Here is an 18,620-nt window from a genome sequence, read left to right as displayed (position 1 = left end):
TGAGGACAGCAGAACCCCTAGGAAGCAGTGAGGCTTGATGTTACTATCCCCATTTGACAGATAATATATGGAACGGGTACTAGAATCCAGCCCCTCTGTCCAACCTCAAATTCAAAGTTCTTTCCACTTTCCTGTGCTCTTTATAAGCTTGGGTTTCAGGTGAGGGACTGAATTTTGTGACTCAGGTTCATACAGGTCAGCATGTATCAATCTCTTAATACTTAAGGAACTTCTTACTTTTTGTAAGAAGTAGAAGATGAATAAAAAAGGATAAATTCTCTGCCTTTAAGGAGTTTAGAATCAAGTAGATGTAATAAATACATAGGAAAAAAGTCCTAGAACACTCACTACACAACGTGTAAATAAGCACCCAGTGTTAAGGTGTAAGCAGAAGAAATGAGTAGTGTGAAAATTAATGTATTTATTGATCATTCACGAAGACCTCTGTTTGGTCCCTTACCCTACAAAAATTATGTATGTAATGTCTATAACATACATTTGCACCGGCATTAGTATTATCATTCCAACACTGAGATTCTTTGGTGATGTTCTTGTTCTTGTCTTTGTTTTTTAAAATAGTCTTCTCTGCTCGATTCTGAGCTCCTAAAAGAGGTTGATGATGATGAAGAAAGACGATGATTGGGGTGCCCACTGGCTCAGTCAAAAGATCATGCCAGGGGCGCCTGGGTGGCTCAGTGGGTTAAGCCGCTGCCTTCGGCTCAGGTCACGATCCCAGGTCCTGGGTTCAAGCCCCACATCGGGCTTTCTGCTCAGCAGGGAGCCTGCTTCCTCCTCTCTCTCTGCCTGCCTCTCTGCCTACTTATGATTTCTCTCTGTCAAATAAATAAATAAAATCTTTAAAAAAAAAAAAAAAGATCATGCCACTCTTGATATTGGTGTCCTGAGTTCAAGTGCCACATTGGGTGTAGCAATTACTTAAATAAATAAATAAATAAATAGGAAGGAAGGAAAAGAAAGGAAGGAGGGAGGGAGGAAGGGAGGGATAGGATGAATTATCCAATAGAATTCAGGAAAAAGTGAACTGAAAGACCTGAATTTTTGAACTGAATTTTTTGGCGGAGGAAGGAAAGAGAAACAGCGCCAACTGAATCTGCACGTTTGGGGAAATAGTACTTACAAACGTAGGCCATTAAGCACTGTGAAATATCCCAGTGAATGAGTTTTCCTGGTTCTTCCTCCCTCCCCTCTACCCTCCATCCCCCATCAAGAGCGCTAGATCCTCCGTCTTCCTTATACGATCCAGTTGATAGAGCTGATAGAAAGAGCAGGGCTGGAAGGCAGAGAGCTAGAAGTCGCCGTGATACTCCTGTCAGTACCCTCAGAAAGTTATATTTTTTAAAAATTCCAGGAAAGGCCACGCCCTATTTTCCCAGTAACCCAAAACGCGTGAATTCCAAGCAAGTTCTTTTTGTTGTCTTGCCTATTTCTCTTCTCTTGAAATTTAAACTTTCTGAGCGCTGAAGATAAAGAAGAGCCTTAAGAAGGTACAGGGCTGGCCCTCCCGATAGCTACTAAGCGACGGATAGGTGAGATCTCTGGCTTGGCCAGAAAAAGTGGGGAAACCCACGCCCCCAAGAGGCCTTAACCCCCACAGCAGCACGACCCCGCCCCCGGCGTCACGTGACAGTGCCGCACAGCGGGTAAACTACAACTCCCACAGCGCCGCGCGGCACGCCGGCGTTACAAAGCTCTCGCTGATTGGTGACTAGACATATTTGAAAGGAGGGACTGGCGCGGAAAACGTAGGTTGCATCTTGGATCCTTGCGGAGTACTTGCACTGGCGACTAAGTCCTGGACCAGGGAAGGAAGCGACCTCTGGGGCAATAAGGCCTGAGGGACTCGTAAACGTGTGTACGTGCCAAGGTGAGGTGGGGAGGGTCCCCGGCGCTAACTTGCGGGAAAGGCGGAGGCGGCTCTGCGAGAGAAAGTTGGGAGATCTCAGGAAGTCTTGGTGGGCGCGGAACTCGTTGGAGGCCTCCGGTGTGGGGTGTTGGGGTGGTGGGATGGGTAGTGAAACCTGGGATTAACCCGGAGGAAGGAAAGGCGGAAGCGTCAGTTTATAACGGGAGCCCACTGTCCTGGCATCTTGTTTTTTTTCCCCGAGAGGATTTTTCCTTTTTTTTTTTTTTTTTTAAAGTAACCTCCACACCCATGGTGGGACTCTCCAAGTCACGACTCCCGAGATAAAGAATCATATGTTCCACCAACTGAGCAGTCAGGCGCCCCCTCCGGATAGGATTTCTGATGGGATTCTTTGGCCCCCTTCTGCAGCCTTCAAGCCCTTCTCCTGTCCTCCATTTAGCTCCATTTAGAATCTTCTCTGCCTTCTCTAATCCTTCTCCTTTCCCTCAGCCCTCCAACGCCATGAGGAGCTTCAAAGGAATCAACTTTGGGACCTTGCTAAGCAACCTGAAGGAGGCTGAAGAATTGCTGCCTGACTTCAAGGTAGGGGTGCTGTCTAGTTCTGGATACACCTGGCTTCTCAAGATGAGATGTTTTGTTTTTGTCTTATTTAAGAGATAGGTTAATAGGAGATCCTCTCCTGAGCAACCCCATTTCTAGTTTTCTTTCCCTATCTTGGTAGTCCCAATCACATCTTCCTCTCCTCTTAGGAGTTCCTGTCCAAGCTTCCAGCTGGTTCGCCTGGCTGCCGATCTGATGCCGAGAGGAGACAAGCTTGTGATGCCATCTTGAGGGCTTGCAACCAGCAGCTGATGGCCAAGCTGGATTGCCCTCGGCACCTGGGGAGCCTGCTGGAACTGGCAGAGTTGGCTTGCAATGGCTACTTGGTGTTCACCCCTCAGCGCTCACCTCTCTACCTGGAACGAATTCTCTTCATCTTTCTGCGGAACATTGCCACACAGGGAATCCCAGACGCCACACTCCGATTTGCTCAGCCTCTCCATGCCTGTTTGGTGCAGTGCTCCCGCCAAGCTGCTCCCCAGGACTATGAGGCTGTGGCTCGGGGCAGCTTTTCTCTGCTTTGGAAGGTGGCAGAAGCCCTGGAGGAGCGGCGAGCTGCACTCTCGGCTCGGCTGAAGGCCTTGAGCTTTCTAGTGCTCTTAGAGGATGAAAGTATCCCTTGTGAGGTTCCCCACTTTGCTTCTCCAACAGCCTGTCGAGTGGTGGCTGCCCATCAGCTATTCGATGCCACTGGGCATGGTCTGAATGAAGCAGATGCTGATTTCCTCGGTGACCTGCTCTCCAGGCATGTGATCAAAGCCTTGGTGGGCGAGGGAGGGTATTCTCCTGGTGCTCTTTCTCCCCAGAGGGCCCTCTGTCTCTTGGAACTCACCCTGGAACACTGCCGTCGCCTCTGCTGGAGCTGCCACCATACCAGGGCCACCAGGGTAGTGGAGAAGGCCCATGATTACCTAAGGAACACCAGTCTGACCCCCAGCCTCCAGTTATGCCAGCTTGGAGTTCAACTGCTACAGATTGGGGAGGGAGGACCTCAGGCACTGGCCAAGCTTCTGATCAAGGCATCGGCTCTCCTGAATGACAGTGTGGAGGCACCATCACCCCCACTGCGGGCTTTGTATGACAGCTGCCAGTTCTTCCTCTCTGGCCTGGAGCGAGGCATCAAGAGGCGCTACAGACCTGATGCTGTTCTGGGCCTCTTTGCTTTTCTCAGAGGCTACTTCTCCCTCCTCCGGCAGCTGCAGGATGGGGTGAGTTAAAGACCTAGAGGTAGGGTGGGAATGTGGTTCTGCAGACTGGCCGTCTAAGGTCTTCGGTAAGATCTGAAAGCCCTAGCTCCCTCCTTGGTAAGTCACTCTCTGGATTATGCCTAGCCCACCCACCAGCAGCCTAGTCTACCCTGAGAGGGCAGTGGCCCTTGTTATATTCCTCCTTTCTACTCCCTGGGCTGAGTCTGCTCTCTGGGACACTGGGCCAGTCTTCAGCTTGGAGCTCACGCTTTACCTCAGCTGCTCAAACCAACGCCTTTCTTCCTCAGGTCTGTGGGGACGCCTCCAAGCAGCAGCAGTCTTTAGTTCAGATGCGTTTTCAGGGACATCACCTCTACACTGCGGTGGTTTATGACTTTGCACAAGGCTGTCAGGTACAGTCTGGGAATCCAAACTCCTGGACAGGTCCTGGGGTCTGGGGTTGCTTGTCTGCCTGGTAGACCTTTGAGATGGCTTTGGCTTTGGGCTTGGGGTGGAGTAGATGTCAGCTTAGACCCAACTCTTTCTCCTCTCACCTGCAAACCCTTGTCCCTTCAGGTAGCTGATAGGGCCGACCTGGCCCAGCTAGTGGAAAGTTGCAAATCTACTGTGGTCTGGATGCTGGAGGCCTTACAGAGCCTGTCAGGCCAAGAGCTGACTGACTACCTGGGCATGACCGGTTAGTACCCTGGGGACCCGAGGCAGGGGAAACGGTCATCACTCACTAGGCCAACACAGAGCACTTGCTGGATGGTTCTGACTCTCGTGGGGGCTCCTTATGACTTAAGGAGGACTGAAAAAAAATGTTTGTAAGCCCAAGTGAGCCTATGTTTAACAACAGTAGAGAAGTAATGAGGCTAACTTATAATAGCGGATGTAAGTTTTTCCCCATTGACTTTGACATATGATTTGGTGTTTCTTTCATGAAAATGTTTATACCTGATATGTAACTTTATGACCTTTCTTCTGTTTAAATTTTTTTTTTAAGATTTTATTTATTTATTTGACAGAGATCACAAGTAGGCAGAGAGGCAGGCAAAGAGAGAGGAAGGGAAGCAGGCTCCCTACTGAGCAGAGAGCCCAACACGGGGCTCGATCCCAGGACCCTGGGATCATGACCTGAGCTGAAGGCAGAGGCTTTAACCCACTGAGCCACCCAGGCGCCCCTCTTCTGTTTAAATTTTAAGGAACATTTGTAACTTATTATTTTTTTAAGAACCATGTAAAAATGCTTTAAAAATTAAATTGCACAAGAAGGCCTGTAGTTGAAAGTCCCTTTCCCACTCCTAATCCTGGTTACCAAGTTCCCCTCCACAGAGGTAACAAATATTAATTTTTTAGGTGTCGTTTTAGAGATACCATGTATATATAAAACAATTCGCGTATGTATTTCTCCTTACCCTTTTGACTGAAATGTACAGACAGAAAAGTACTAAGATCATAAAAATATGGTTTGAGGGATTTTTTACAAAGTGAACATTCTTTGTAACCAATGTTTAGGTCAAGTAAGAACAAGACTTAGATCCCGGGAAGTCTGTCCTTCTGCCCCCCTTTTTGTGACCACTCCCGCCAACAGCATAGGTTAGTTTTGTCTATTTTTGTATTTTTTTTTAAACATTTTATTTCTTTATTTGAGAGAGTTAGCAAGAGAGAGCACAAGTGGAGGGAGAAGCAGACTTCCCGTGGAGCAGGAAGCCAGATGCTGGGCTCCATTTTAGGACTCTAGGATCATGACCCGAGCCGAAGGCAGATGCTTAACTGACTGAGCCACCCAGTTGTCCCTATTTTTGTATTTTATAATAAGTTTCCCCCTCATTTTACAAAAAGTGTGGCCCTTTAAGTTATACAAACCCAGTGAGTTCTGTCATTGGAAGATTTTGGAGAACTTTTCATATTCATATATTCAGTGGTTGAACCTACCCACTGAGATGAAAATATGAGCAGGAGTCGCAAAAACTACTAGCATGAAAATTCTTCCCAGAATATTAAAGACTGAATTTTTTCCCAACCATCCACGTTGACAGCCAAGAAGCTGTATAAACTCAAATTTAGGAAAATTTTATTCATTCAACAAATATCTGTTGAGTACCTACCATGTACTAAGCACTGTCCTGAGTACTTGGGTCTATCAGTAAACAAAACAAAGATCCCTCCTCATCGAGCCATATTCCAGTTGGGGGAGAATGATAATAAGCAATAGGATAATTGAATTATCAATATGTTGGAAAATGTTAAGAAGTATGAGGGGAAAGGAAGAGTACAGCAGGATAAGAAAGGGAATTAGGAGTGCAGGGTGGGTGAGCCGGCAAGTTACCATTTAAAATAATGTGGTCACGGGGCCCCTGGATGGCACAGTGAGTTAATCATCCAACTCTTGGTTTTGGCTCAGGTCCTGGTCTCATGGTCATGAGATTGAGCCACATGTCGGGCTCCATGCTCAATGCAGAGTCTGCTTGAGATTCTCTCCTCGCTCTGCCCCTTCCACTCATGCTTTTTCTCTTTCTACAATAAATAAATAAATCTTTTTAAAAAAGCAAATAGGGGGGCGCCTGGGTGGCTCAGTAGGTTAAGCCACTGGGGCTCTCTGCTTGGCAGGGAGCCTCCTTCCCTCTCTCCCTCTGCCTGCCTCTCTGCCTACTTGTGATCTATCTCTCTCTGTGTCAAATAAATAAGTAAATAATCTTTTAAAAATTATGAAAAAAAAAATAGGGTAGTCAGAATAGGCCTCATTGAGAGGGTGACATGAGCAAAACTTGGAGGATGTGATGAAGTTGGCCATGTAGACGCCTGGGAAAGGACATCCCTGGCAGAAAGAAATAGCTAGTGCCAAAGCCCTAAGGCAGGAGCTGGTCTGGTGTGTGCAAGGAATAGCAAGGAGCCTACTAGGGTGGTTTCCGTGGAAGGAGGTAAGGGACAGGCCAGAGTGTTTCCCCAAAATTGCTGCCCTTTGGGGCAAGATAAAGACAAAAATTGGTATGTGAATTGAGATGGGCCCTGTGATGGGCCCTCTTAATAAACAAGCACCGAGGGGCTGGATGGTGTGGGTTTGCCTTACCAGAATGGACCTCATGGGCCTACTTGGAGCAAGAAGGGGAGAGCTGCCCCTTTCTCATCCCCCAGGAAGAGGGGTTCCTTTTTGATCTGGAAGCTGCTGAGCTGACCCCAGGTTGAGCTCCTCTCTACCATCTCTCCAACAGAAAAACCAGTGAGAAATCTTTGGCTGCTAACTGTTCTCTCTCTCCCACAGCCTCTTACACCAGTAACTTGGCCTACAGCTTCTACACTCATAAGCTGTACGCTGAGGCCTGTGCCATCTCTGAGCCCCTCTGTCAGCACCTGGGCTTGGCGAAGCCAGCCACCTATCCCAAGGTGCCTCCTGAGAAGGTACGAGGGCAGGAAGGGCTGTTATGTTGGTCACCTGAGCGACATGAAAGAGCCTGTCCGGGGCACTGTCTTGTAGTAGGGATCAGTACTTGGGGCAGTGTTCCCCATTTGTACTGTTATTAATTGTACTGTTATTAATTTATTTGCATTGTCCTACCTTTTATATTTAGCCATGTCCCAAGCTGGTGGTTCTCAACCTGGTTTCACACTAGAATCACTTGAAAATCTCTGGTGCTAGACCCCAGGTCTGGATATTTTTCAGAGTTCCCCTAGGAGGTCCTTTAAGTATCCAGAGTGAGACCACTGCCGGGATACCCGCAAAATGATAGGTTGACTGGGATTGGTAGGTGCCACCGGGGGTGGAGGGCCTTGGGTTTCATCCTGAGTGAGGCTGAGGAGCCTCTCAAGGATGGAAGGGAAGGCTTGATACCAGATTGGCAGTTTGAGTGTCTCCGGCATTACTGTGGTGAATGAACAGAGTGCAAGGACGACGCTGGGCCCCTGTGCCCTTCTAGCGGCCCAGGCAGGAAAGGGTGGGTATCTGACAAAGCAGCTTCCTGAGGGATGGGGAGATGTGGATGGGTACAAGAAGTCCAGGAGTAATCTGGCCAAGTGACTGGCTGTGAGGGAGGGAGAGAAGTCAACGGTGGCCTGGCATTTCTGACTGAGGAGAAGGCGCTGACTTGCTGGGAGAGGGCTTACAGGCAGAGGAGCAGGGCTTCAGGGCTGTGGACATAAGTATGTGGCGTGTGTGGATTGAAGCTTCTGGTTGGAAGCCCCACATTTAGTGCTTGGGTGTCTTCTGCCTCTGGGCTGGGGCTGGGGCCCGAGGCCCACTTTGTGGTGTGTGTACCGGTGTGGGCACGTACCCACTGTTACAGACTCATGGGTCCCTTGCCACAGTTTGGTCTGTATGCTTTCTCTGGCCAGTTGCACCGGTGCTTCCGGCTACACGGAGAGAGTTTGAAGAAACTGGGTAAACAGGCCCAGGGCTGCAAGATGGTAAGTTTGTGGCTGACAGCCCTGCAGCCCTGTGGCTCCCAGCACATGGCTGAGCCAGTCACCTTCTGGGTTCGGGTCAAGATGGACGCAGCCAAAGCAGGGGACAAGGAGCTGCAGCTGAGGTGAGTGGGTGGGGAGAGAGGCAACTGTGTTTGCTCCCTGGCTAAAGATGGCAGTTGATATGCATGGTTTCGGTCAACCTTCCATCTGAAAAGGCACTGACTCCTGCCATTAGTGTTACTTGTCAGGTGCCTACTATAGGCCGGCAGCTATGCTGGGTACTAGGGAAGCAGGGGCGACAGACAGCGCTCTTTCTTTTAGGACTGGAAACTTTTTTTTTTTTTTTTTTTTAATTTATTTGAGAGAGAAAGAGCATGAGAGAGGAGAAGGTCAGAGGGAGAAGCAGACTCCCCATGGAGCTGGGAGCCAGATGTGGGACTTGATCCTGGGACTTTGGGATCATGACCTGAGCCAAAGGCACTTGCTTAACCAACTGATCCACCCAGGCACCCTTAGGACTGGAAACTTAGCAAATCTTCCAGCAAGCCAAGGCTGGGGCTTCTTGGCATGGGGCGGAGGGTCCATGTGTCATGGGCTCCCTGACCTGGTGCTGGGCCTGCCTTCTCTCAGGACTCTGCGAGACAGCCTGAGCGGCTGGGACCCGGAGACCCTGGTCTTCCTGTTGAGGGAGGAGCTGCAGGCCTATAAGGCTGTGCGAGCAGACACGGGGCAGGAGCGGTTCAACGTCATCTGTGACCTGTTGGAACTGAGCCCTGAGGAGACACCGGTGGGGGCCTGGGCTCGAGCCACCCACCTGGTGGAACTCGCTCAGGTGCTCTGCTACCACGACTTTGCCCAGCAGACCAACTGGTGAGGAAGAGTAGCCGGGGATGCCACTCCTGCTCCTTGCCCTAGATCCTCTGACCCTCTTCGGAGGCTGTTTCCCTTGCTGTGTCCCTGAGCATCCCCTGCAGTTTGTGGCCGCAGGAGCTCCATCAGAGGGTGGGGCCGGCTGTCCTGCAGAAGGCCCTTCTCAGGATGCTGGGCAGCTACCTGTCATGGGCCCAGCTTCTGTGCCCTTCTCCCTCCAGCTCGGCCCTGGATGCTGTCCAGGAAGCCCTGCAGCTTCTGGAGTCTGTGAGGCCTGAGCCCCAGGCCAAGGATCAGCTTCTGGATGATAAGGCCCAGGCCCTGCTATGGCTCTACATCTGTACTCTGGAGGCCAAGATGCAGGAAGTAAGTGTGGCTGCTGTGTATGCAGAACTTGGTCCAGGGAGAATGTGCCCCAGGCTCACACTGAGCGGATGCCTGCCCTGTTCTTTATCCTCATCTCCCCATCCAGGGTATCGAGCGGGATCGGAGAGCCCAGGCCCCTAATCACCTGGAGGAATTTGAAGTCAATGACCTGAACTATGAAGATAAACTGCAGGAAGATCACTTCCTGTACAGTAACATCGCCTTCAATCTCGCGGCTGACGCTGGTAAGGGCTGGGAATGCAGTGTGGAGGGTTAGGGTCTCCCTTGGTGGCTTCCCCGGAGCAGAATGGGGACCTAGAGTGTGGGAGAGGTGGGTCCATAGAGTGGGAGAGTGGGCACAGAGGGGAGAGGGTGGACTGAAGAAGGCTGCATTCTCCCCAGATAGCCCACGCTGAGAGAATGGCTGGTCCCTTTCTTCTGACTTCTAGCTCAGTCCAAATGCCTGGACCAAGCCCTGGCCCTTTGGAAGGAGGTGCTTACGAAGACACAGGTGCCTGCCGTCCGGTGTCTCCAGCAGACAGTGACCTCCCTGCAGACCCTAGCAGCCCTCTATCAGCTATCAGCAAAGGTAACCAGGCAGGGCGCTAATGTGGCCCAGAAGCCTAGCTCCTTCCCCTTCTTTGGCCTGCGAATCTGCTGAGAAGCCGTGGAACGTGGTGCGGGCTTTACCACCAGCCTCCCTAAGTTGAAATCCAAGCTCCATCCTTTATTAGTAACTCGCCTTGGCAAGTGATTGAACTTCCTAAGCCCAGTTTCCTTTTCTCTAAAACAAGGACAATAATAGTACTATACCATGGCGTCGTCAGCACTCAGTGAGATTACACGTGTTGTGCTTGAGCCGAATCATCAAGTGTCAGCAATAACTATTGTTAATTCTTAGATAGTTTGAGACCTGTATGCTCAGAAACATACAGAGACACCGAGAGGCCCAATTTTGGACTTTTTTTTTTTTTTTTTTTAAGATTTTATTTATTTATTTGACAGAGAGAAATCACAAGTAGGCAGAGAGGCAAGCAGAGAGAGAGGAGGAAGCAGGCTCCCCGCCAAGCAGAGAGCCCGATACGGGGCTCGATCCCAGGACCCTGGGATCATGACCTGAGCCGAAGGCAGAGGCTTTAACCCATTGAGCCACCCAGGCGCCCCCCAATTTTGGCTTTTACTTCCTGAAGCTCCTTGCTGGCCGCCACATTAGAGAACATCCGAAAAAGGACATGACACATAAAGGACCTTTGTTCCTGCGGCCATTAGGCCATATCTAGCATGAGGACTGGGGGAAGCTGTCTCAGCCCTGGACCTGAGTCTTGGCTCTATGGCATTCCTGTAATGGGAACTCAGACAAGCAGCTGAGCCCGTGTCAGTCATAGTGTCTTAGGCTGTCATCATCTAGAAAATTCAGGTTAGAGACCCTATGAAGATTAAATGAGTTGATGCACATGAACCTCTTTTTTTGGACAATTTGATATTTTTATTATGACTTTTAAAGTTTCTTTTTTTTCTTTTAAAGATTTTATTTACTTGATAGAGACACAGCGAGAGAGGGAACACAAGCAGGGGGAGTGGGAAAGAGAGAAGCAGGCTTCCTGCCAAGCAGGGGGCTCTATCCCAGGACCCTGGTATCATGACCCATGCAAAAGGCAGAGCCCAACAACTGTGCCACCCAGGCACCCTACTTTTGAAGTTTCGTTTCTGTTTTTTTTCCTCAAGTTTATTTTTTTGTAATCTCTATACCCAATGTGGGACTCAAATTCAGGACCCCAAGAGTCCCATGTTCTTCCCACTGAGCAAGCTAGACACTCCTTCACATTTTTAATTTTTAAAATTTTTTTAAAATTTAAATTCAGTTAACTGGGGTGCCTGGGTGGCTCAGTGGGTTAAAGCCTCTGCCTTCGGCTCAGGTCATGATCTCAGGGTCCTGAGATCGAGCCCCGAATCGGGCTCTCTGCTCAGCGGGAAGCCTGCTTCCTCCTCTCTCTGCCTGCCTCTCTGCCTACTTGTGATCTCTCTCTGTCAAATAAATAAATAAAAAATCTTTAAAAAAAAATTTAAATTCAGTTAACTAACATACAGTGTATTATTAGTTTCAGAGGTAGAGTTTGGTGATTCATCAGTTGTATATATCACCCAGTGCTCATTACATCACGTGCCTATCACCTGGTCCACATCCCCCCATGCCCCACCCCTCCTGCAACCCTCAGTTTGTTTCCTATAGTTAGAAGTCTCTTGTGGTTTGTCTCCCTCTCTGATTTCATCTTATCAAACTTGTTTTAATTGAAGTATAACAGACATAGAATACTATATTAGTTTCAGAGACACAACATAGCAGTTTGGCAATTCCACACCTTACTCAGTCCTCACCACGATGAGCGTAGTGACCATACAATGGTATCACGTTATTGGCTATTCCCTATGCCATATTTTTCATCCCCGCAACTTTCTTTTTTTATAACTGGAAGTTTGTACCTCTTGATCCCCTTCACCCATCCTGCCCATCCCCCACCTCAGGTAAACCTCTCAGCACAGTGCCTAGCCCAGAGTAAGCTTCCAGTAAATCCTAGCCATTGATGCTCCCTGGCACCTAAGTTTTCAGACAGGAGGGTAGATGGTAGGCTCCCTCACTGCTCTCTTCTCCCACTCCTTGAGGGTGGCTGGCAGTTGCTCTGTCTGGAGCACACTCCATCTAGGCTCTGAGGTCAGACTGAGGTCTCCAAGGGCTGGGGAGCCGAGGTCTAGTATGGTCTAGATGGAGGTTTGAGCAGGAGCTGGGTAAACTTCCCGCTCCTCGATGACCAGCCCCTGCAGGCTCTGGAGGTCCTCCTGCTTGTACGGAACGTCTCCCAGAGACTAGAGGACCATGCGAAGGCCACCGCTGCCTCCTGCCACACCGCCCAGCTGCTGCTGACCCTTGGCTGTCCCCGCTATGCCCAGGTGAGTGCCCAGCCAGCCAAGCCTGGAACTGCAGGGGAGAACCGGCCTTAGTGACGCATCTTTTCCTGAAGAGGATAAGATACCAAAGGGGCATCTTCCCTGCCTTCAACCACCACATCCTGCTGGAGGATCGTAAAGTGTGGAGTGGTTGGGAGGCAGCTGTGGGAAGAGGAAGCGCCTTTCCTTCTCATTACAAAACCATTGTTCGCTAAGTCTTACAGATCCTGCCCCAGGAATAGGCCGCTAATCCTGTATTTCCCCACCACTTGCCCTAGTCGCCATTTCTCTGCTTGCTTAGGACTGCGCTGACGCCCAGCTGGTTTCCCTGCCCCCCAGCTTCTCCCTTCTGTACTTTGTCTCCTGAACTACTGCTAAGATGATCTTTCTGGATCTGGTCTTCTTTCTTTCTGCATCAGGATTTCACTGGTTTCTCCATTACCTGAAGGATGCTGTCTAAACTCCTTGCTTCGTATCACTCATCTTCTATATTCTAGCTCACTTTTCCTCACCACCCCCCCCACTGGAACTTAATGTCCATCCACACGAGTTACTTTACAGTGTTGTACGTGCCTCCTGTCTTTGGTTGTCTTAGCCCTTCCACCCTAAGTATACTTCCCCCACTCTCCCCCTTTTTTTTATTCAGCCAACTTCTACTTTCTTTTCAAGGCCTAGTTCAACTGTCCCCTCCTTCGTGGAGTATTTTATATGTCCTCTTCTTCAAGGGCAGAATCCCTTAGATTCCCTGAGTCCCCATACCACAAATGACGTCGTGTCTTGATTACAAAAGGCAGGCCTGCATCCCTATTGCACTGCAGGGTATTGGATGGAAAGTACTACTTACTCCTTTTTTTTTTTTTTTTTTCCATTTAAAAAAAATTTTTTTTAGTGGTGGAAGTGGCAGAGGGAGAGAGAATCTTAAGCAGGTTCCATACCCAGTGAGGGGCCCAATGCGGGTCTTGATCTCAAGATCCTGAGATCATGACCTGAGATGAAATCAAGAGTAGGATGCTTAACTGACTGAGCCATCCAGGTGCCCCTTTAATTTTTTTTAATATTTTATTTATTTATTTGACAGAGAGATCACAAGTAGGCAGAGAGGCAGGCAGAGAGTCCGATGCGGGGCTCCATCCCAGGACCCTGAGATCATGACCTGAGCTGAAGACAGAGGCTTAACTCACTGAGCCACCCAGGCGCCCCTAATTTTTTATTTTTAAGTAATGTCTCGTGGGGCTCGAACTCGCAACCCCCAGATCAAGAGTCGTACACTCCCCCAACTGAGCCAGCCAGGCATCCCAAGTCCTGCTTGCTTCTTATTCAGCTATGTCTTTCTAGCATAGTGGTTAACCAAAAGATACTAACTGAACATTTTAGTGAATGAATAACTCTTTTTTTTTTTTTTTTTTTAAGATTTCATTTATTTATTTGACAGGGAGAGAGATCACAAGTAGGCAGAGAGACAGGTAGAGGGGGAGGGGGACACAGGCTCCCCGCTGAGCAGAGACCCTGATGCAGGCCTTGATCCCAGGACCCTGAGATCATGATCTGAGCTGAAGGCAGAGGCTTAACCCACTGAACCACCCAGGCACCCCTGAATGAATAATTCTTATGTAGATTATAATATTTGAAATAATTTCCTATTCCGTCGCATGTGTTCTGCATCTCACTTGCAAGTGCTTTAACCCACTTTAATTTGAAAAGCCTGGCTGCCTCTCTTTATCAGCATGCTCACACATCCCATGATTATTTCCTTAGCTACACCTTGAAGAGGCAGACTCAAGCCTGAAACTTCTCGATCACACCACTGACACGTACCTGCTCCTTTCGCTGACCTGTGACCTACTTCGAAGTCAACTCTACTGTGTTCACCAGAAGGTATTTCTCAGTTTCTTAATCCCCAAAGTCCCCAGGTATTGGAAGGATTTTTGGAGATTTCCCTGGAGCTAGGAAGAATATTCCTGACCTAGAGAAGCAGTGCTGTTTCCTAGCCTTGCCCTCTCCAATGAAATGTCACCAGCACTTCTCTAGAAAAGGAGAGGAGAATGTCCTTCCCATTCTTTCCCAGTCCCCTCAGTCACACTCTCTAGTCCTGTGACTAGAAACCAGGATGAAAATGATCTTGGGAAGGCACTGGAGCCCTAGAGTAGAAATCAACTGGGATGCCTAAGACCTGAGTTTTCTCACAAACCAACTGTGTGAACTTGGCCGAGTCTTATGTCCTGTCAGGCTACAGTTTTCTCCACAGCTTTGATCATTCTCAAAAGCCAGGCCTGGCCCAGAGGATCTCCAGGGGCATTTTAAGTTCTGAATTGCTGACCTGACTTCACTCACCACTCTCCTCTGGCCCTCCTCATCTCCCAGGTGACTGAGGGTGCCTCTTTGTTGCTGGCTGTGCTTCAGGACCCTACCCTCCAGAGGTCATCCAAGGCCTGGTATTTGCTGCGTGTCCAGGCCCTGCAGCTGGTGGCATTCTACCTTAGCCTCTCGTCAGACAGCCTCTCAGCCTCCCTGAGGGAGCAGCTCTGTGCCCAAGGTGAAAAAATAGAGGGGATGATGGCCCTTTGTGATCCCCTTTGGTGGTGTGTCCATTCTCGGCTCTTCTCAAGCCCTTGTCCCTTCTGGTGTTCCACCTATGTGAACTAGCCTACCCAAAGGCTGCCTGGGGTAGGCCTGGGGTAGCATATGAGTTTCTGTTTGCCTGCTCCCTGATTGACCACTCTGTACCTGACTAGAATGCTGTTCTGACAAGGATTCTGAGGCCCTGTGTGGTCCGAGGGAAAGAGTTCTGTGACTGAGTCCCTCTGCTGCCTTAGGCACAGAAGGAGGAGTGGCAGCAGGCTTGGCATTTGGTACCTTAGAAGGTGGAAGTGGTAACAGTTGTGGCTGCCTCATTTCCCTTCTTGTCCCCCCACCCCCCACAACCTCTTCCCCCCACAGGCTGGCAGACGCCAGAGATCGCCCTCATCGACTCCCATAAGCTCCTCCGAAGCATTATCCTCCTGCTCATGGGCAGTGATGTGCTCTCGATTCAGAAGGCAGCTGTGGAGATGCCATTTCTGGACTCTGGTGAGTCTGAGGCAGAGAGTGAGGCCCTGTGGGCTGGAACAGGCTAGATGGAGGGAGGTTCTGCCAGTTTTGCTTTCAGAGGAGCCAGGCTGCAACTGAGTGATGATGGCCTTGTCTCTCTCCTTTGCGGCAGGTGAAAATCTGGTACAAAAATGGCAGGTTCTGACAGAGGTGCTGAGCTGCTCAGAGAAGCTGGTCTCCCACCTGGGCCATCTGGGCAGTGTGAGCGAAGCCAAGGCCTTTTGCTTGGAGGCCCTGAAACTCACGACGAAGCTGCAGCTGCCACGCCAGTGAGTACAGGTGGGAGGAGGCCAAGTCCAGAGCCCAGGCGCCCACATGCTGAGCCTTGGGCTTCCAGACTCTTCCACAGGTTAATGTGTTCTGTTTGGACGGGTTGGGAGAGTACGTTCCATGGTAAGGAAGTGGGACGTGCTGAGTTAACCAAGGCTAGACCTTTTTATTTCCTATAGGACTTCTCAGGTCCTTCAGTGTGCTCATAAGCATTATAACTCAACAAAAGAGAGATCCAGTGTACATGTCTCCCTAAATCCCTTTGCCCACAAAATCCTTTTTTTGTTTCCCTTGGGAAATCCTGTCCTTGTATGCAAGGATGACTTGGGATGAGAAAGCAGTGTAGAGGGTTTTCCTCGGGGAGCCTCGAATTCAGCCGGAGGCAGGAGAGGCCTTTCAGAGGCTAGGAGACTGCCAGGGCTGTGCCTGCCAAAGGGGCCAAAAGACAGACTCTGGGAAAACAAAGGCTTACACATTGGTTATCATCTCTTCCCCCAACAAGGTGTACCCTGTTCCTGGTGCTGAAGGCGGAGCTGGAGCTGGCGCGAAATGACATTGACCTCTGCCAGTCGGACCTGCAGCAAGTTCTGTTCCTGCTCGAGTCTTGCACAGGTGAGCTGCCATGCCCCTACCCCCCCACCCCCGCACCCGCAAGTGGTGGTGAGATGGGCCCACACACTGCAACACGCCTTTATATGTTAAAGTGTGGTGCCCTTCGAAATCGGAGTCTTACTTCCAGTTCTCTGGGCAAAGCTCCTTCTATATCACTCAGACCGCTGGTTTCCCTCTTTCAGATGACTTGTCCACAGCTAACCCTACCTGCCCCTAGTTTTCAGTCCAAATACATTTTGGCTACTTGCACTTACTCAGTTTTTAATTTTTTAAAGTTTTTACTTTTAAGTGGGTTCTACACCCTTCTTGGGGCTCAAACTCAAAACCACAAGATCAAGAGTCTCATGCTACACCGACTGAGCAAGCCAGGTGCTGCTACCTATTTACATTTAATTCACATAAAATTTAAAATTCATTTCCCTGTCACTGGCCACATTTCGTATGCTCAGTAGCCACGTGGGGCTAGTGGCTACTCTGTTGGACAGCACAAATGTAGAGGCCTCGGGAGAGCTTAAGTTAATAGTAAAATAGTCTATGGAACATTTTTTTCTTTCTTTTTTTTTTTAAGATTTTATTTATTTATTTGACAGAGATCACAAGTAGTTAGAGAAGCAGATAGAGAGGAAGGGAAGCAGGCTCCCTGATGAGCAGAGAGCCCAATTCGGGGCTCGATCCCAGGACCCCCGGATCATGACCTGAACCAAAGGCAGAGGCCACCCAGGCGCCCCTGGAACATTTTTTCTTATCAGCCACTTTTACCTCTAGTATTTCATGGACCCACACAAAACCCTGGAAAGTCAGGTGGTCACATAGATTTTCTTTCATTTGTAAAATGAGGAAGTCGGGAAATTCAGTGTTTGGGGCCAGATCATGGGCCTAGCCAGGGGCAGGAGCCAGGACTGAGACACAGGCCTCCTAGTGCTGGCCTGCTATCCTGAGCCACGCAGCCATCTCAGCTGCAGATGTGGGGGCTTTGTGGGTTGTGTTAATCCTCCTTGGAATGGGAAGAAAACATTAGGGATTTTATTAAAAAAAATAACAAGCCGTGTTAATATTTAGTATGTTCATATAGTAATAACGTACAAGTAGTTAGTCAGTCAGTGACACCTATATGAGGGAGTTGGGCCCGGGGGTAGATCAGGAAGTACTTCGCAGCACCTCTCCCAGTTTTGTAATTCTGGCTGCACTCTCCCCAGAGTTTGGTGGACCAGCCCAGAGCCTGGACTCTGTGAAGAAGGTCCATCTGCAGAAGGGCAAGCAGCGGGCCTGGGTCCATCGTCCGCCAGAGCTTCCAGAAGAGGAGCCCTTCCTAAGAGGCCCGGCTCTGGAGTTGGTAGCCACTGTGCCCAAGGAGCCTGGCCCTATAGCCCCTTCCACTAACTCTTCCCCTCAACTGAAAATGAAGCCCCAGCCCAGCCCCGGCTTCCTGACACACCTGCCCACGTGTGACTGCATGCTGTGTGCCAGCCCCATCCTCTCCGCAGTCTGTCTGCGCTGGGCATTGGTCACAGCAGGGGTGAGGCTGGCCACGGGCCATGAGGCCCAGGGTCTGGATCTGCTGCAGGTCGTGCTGGAGGGTTGCCCTGCAGCCACTGATCGCCTCACCCGAGCTCTACAAACTTCCCTGAATCACACGGCGCACCCCTCCCCTGCCCCAAGGATCCTGGATGAGATCTTGGCTCAAGCCTACACACAGCTGGCCCTGGAGGGCCTGAGCCAGCCATCAAACAAGAGTCTGGGGAAGGTCCTGGAGTCAGGGCTGAAGTTTGTGGCAGCGCGGGTCCCCTACCTGGAGCCCTGGCGAGCCAGCCTGCTCTTGATTCGGGCCCTGGCAAAGCTGGCTGGCCTCGGTTCCTGCACTGCCCAACTCTTTGCAAGCTCCTGGGGCTGGCAGCCACCACCTGTAAAACCCTCCCCAGGCTCAGAGCCTTCAAAGCCTCGGAGCCAAAAACATTCTGGAAGAGGGCATCAACGGGCAACCCCTTCTTCTACCCCATCCCTCCATAATACCTCTCTGAAAGGACTGGAAGGTGGAGGACTGCCCTGTACACCTAAGCCCCCAGGCCAGGTCAGGCCAGCAGGCCCTCGTGTCCCTTTCACTGTGTTTGAGGAAATCCTCCCTACAAAGCCTGAGGCTGAGGTTCCCAAGGCCCCGAGGGTACAACAGAGGGTCCAGACGCGCCTCAAGGTGAGATGGAACTGTGGCTGGGTGCTGGTGGTGTCAGGTGGGGTGGTTCTGGAGAGTTCTGCAGAGTAGGTGTCTGTGGAATGGCTTCCCAGGGCCTGCAGGGACTTTTAGCTCTACTGCAGCAGGATCCCTATGTCTTCCAGAGAGAGCCAGGTCTACCTTTGTTTCAGACAGAGGGAGCTGTCCTTAACACAGTGGTTCATTTCCC

General features: G+C 50.1%; 1 protein-coding gene and 1 long non-coding RNA gene across 3 annotated transcripts in view; one reads left to right on the top strand and one right to left on the bottom strand.

Annotated features, from left to right (window-relative positions):
• Nucleotides 1-1,735: 1,735 nt before the first annotated feature.
• ESPL1 (extra spindle pole bodies like 1, separase) overlaps nt 1,736-18,620 on the top strand; it is a 23,412-nt gene continuing 6,527 nt past the window's right edge. The window contains exons 1-18 of one of the 2 annotated variants that reach the window (XM_047740479.1): nt 1,736-1,885; nt 2,375-2,467; nt 2,635-3,693; nt 3,981-4,085; nt 4,249-4,369; nt 6,938-7,074; nt 8,005-8,198; nt 8,707-8,946; nt 9,168-9,312; nt 9,419-9,557; nt 9,762-9,901; nt 12,124-12,258; nt 14,011-14,130; nt 14,617-14,788; nt 15,193-15,321; nt 15,455-15,611; nt 16,115-16,224; nt 17,421-18,412. In XM_047740479.1, the coding sequence (XP_047596435.1) occupies nt 2,387-2,467; nt 2,635-3,693; nt 3,981-4,085; nt 4,249-4,369; nt 6,938-7,074; nt 8,005-8,198; nt 8,707-8,946; nt 9,168-9,312; nt 9,419-9,557; nt 9,762-9,901; nt 12,124-12,258; nt 14,011-14,130; nt 14,617-14,788; nt 15,193-15,321; nt 15,455-15,611; nt 16,115-16,224; nt 17,421-18,412 (4,176 nt within the window). In that variant the 5' untranslated portion in view covers nt 1,736-1,885; nt 2,375-2,386. The remainder of the gene's footprint in view (nt 1,886-2,374; nt 2,468-2,634; nt 3,694-3,980; nt 4,086-4,248; nt 4,370-6,937; nt 7,075-8,004; nt 8,199-8,706; nt 8,947-9,167; nt 9,313-9,418; nt 9,558-9,761; nt 9,902-12,123; nt 12,259-14,010; nt 14,131-14,616; nt 14,789-15,192; nt 15,322-15,454; nt 15,612-16,114; nt 16,225-17,420; nt 18,413-18,620) is intronic. The other variant, XM_047740480.1, reaches the window with a different exon arrangement.
• Nucleotides 10,003-18,620, bottom strand: part of LOC125106443 (uncharacterized) — a 20,610-nt gene continuing 11,992 nt past the window's right edge. Inside the window, exon 3 of the long non-coding RNA XR_007129323.1 lies at nt 10,003-10,013. This is a non-coding gene — a long non-coding RNA (uncharacterized LOC125106443). The remainder of the gene's footprint in view (nt 10,014-18,620) is intronic.

This window comes from Lutra lutra, chromosome 8 (genome assembly GCF_902655055.1).
Source record: "Lutra lutra chromosome 8, mLutLut1.2, whole genome shotgun sequence".
NCBI classification, from domain to species: Eukaryota; Metazoa; Chordata; class Mammalia; order Carnivora; family Mustelidae; genus Lutra; species Lutra lutra.
This window is presented reverse-complemented; position numbering and strand designations above follow the sequence as displayed.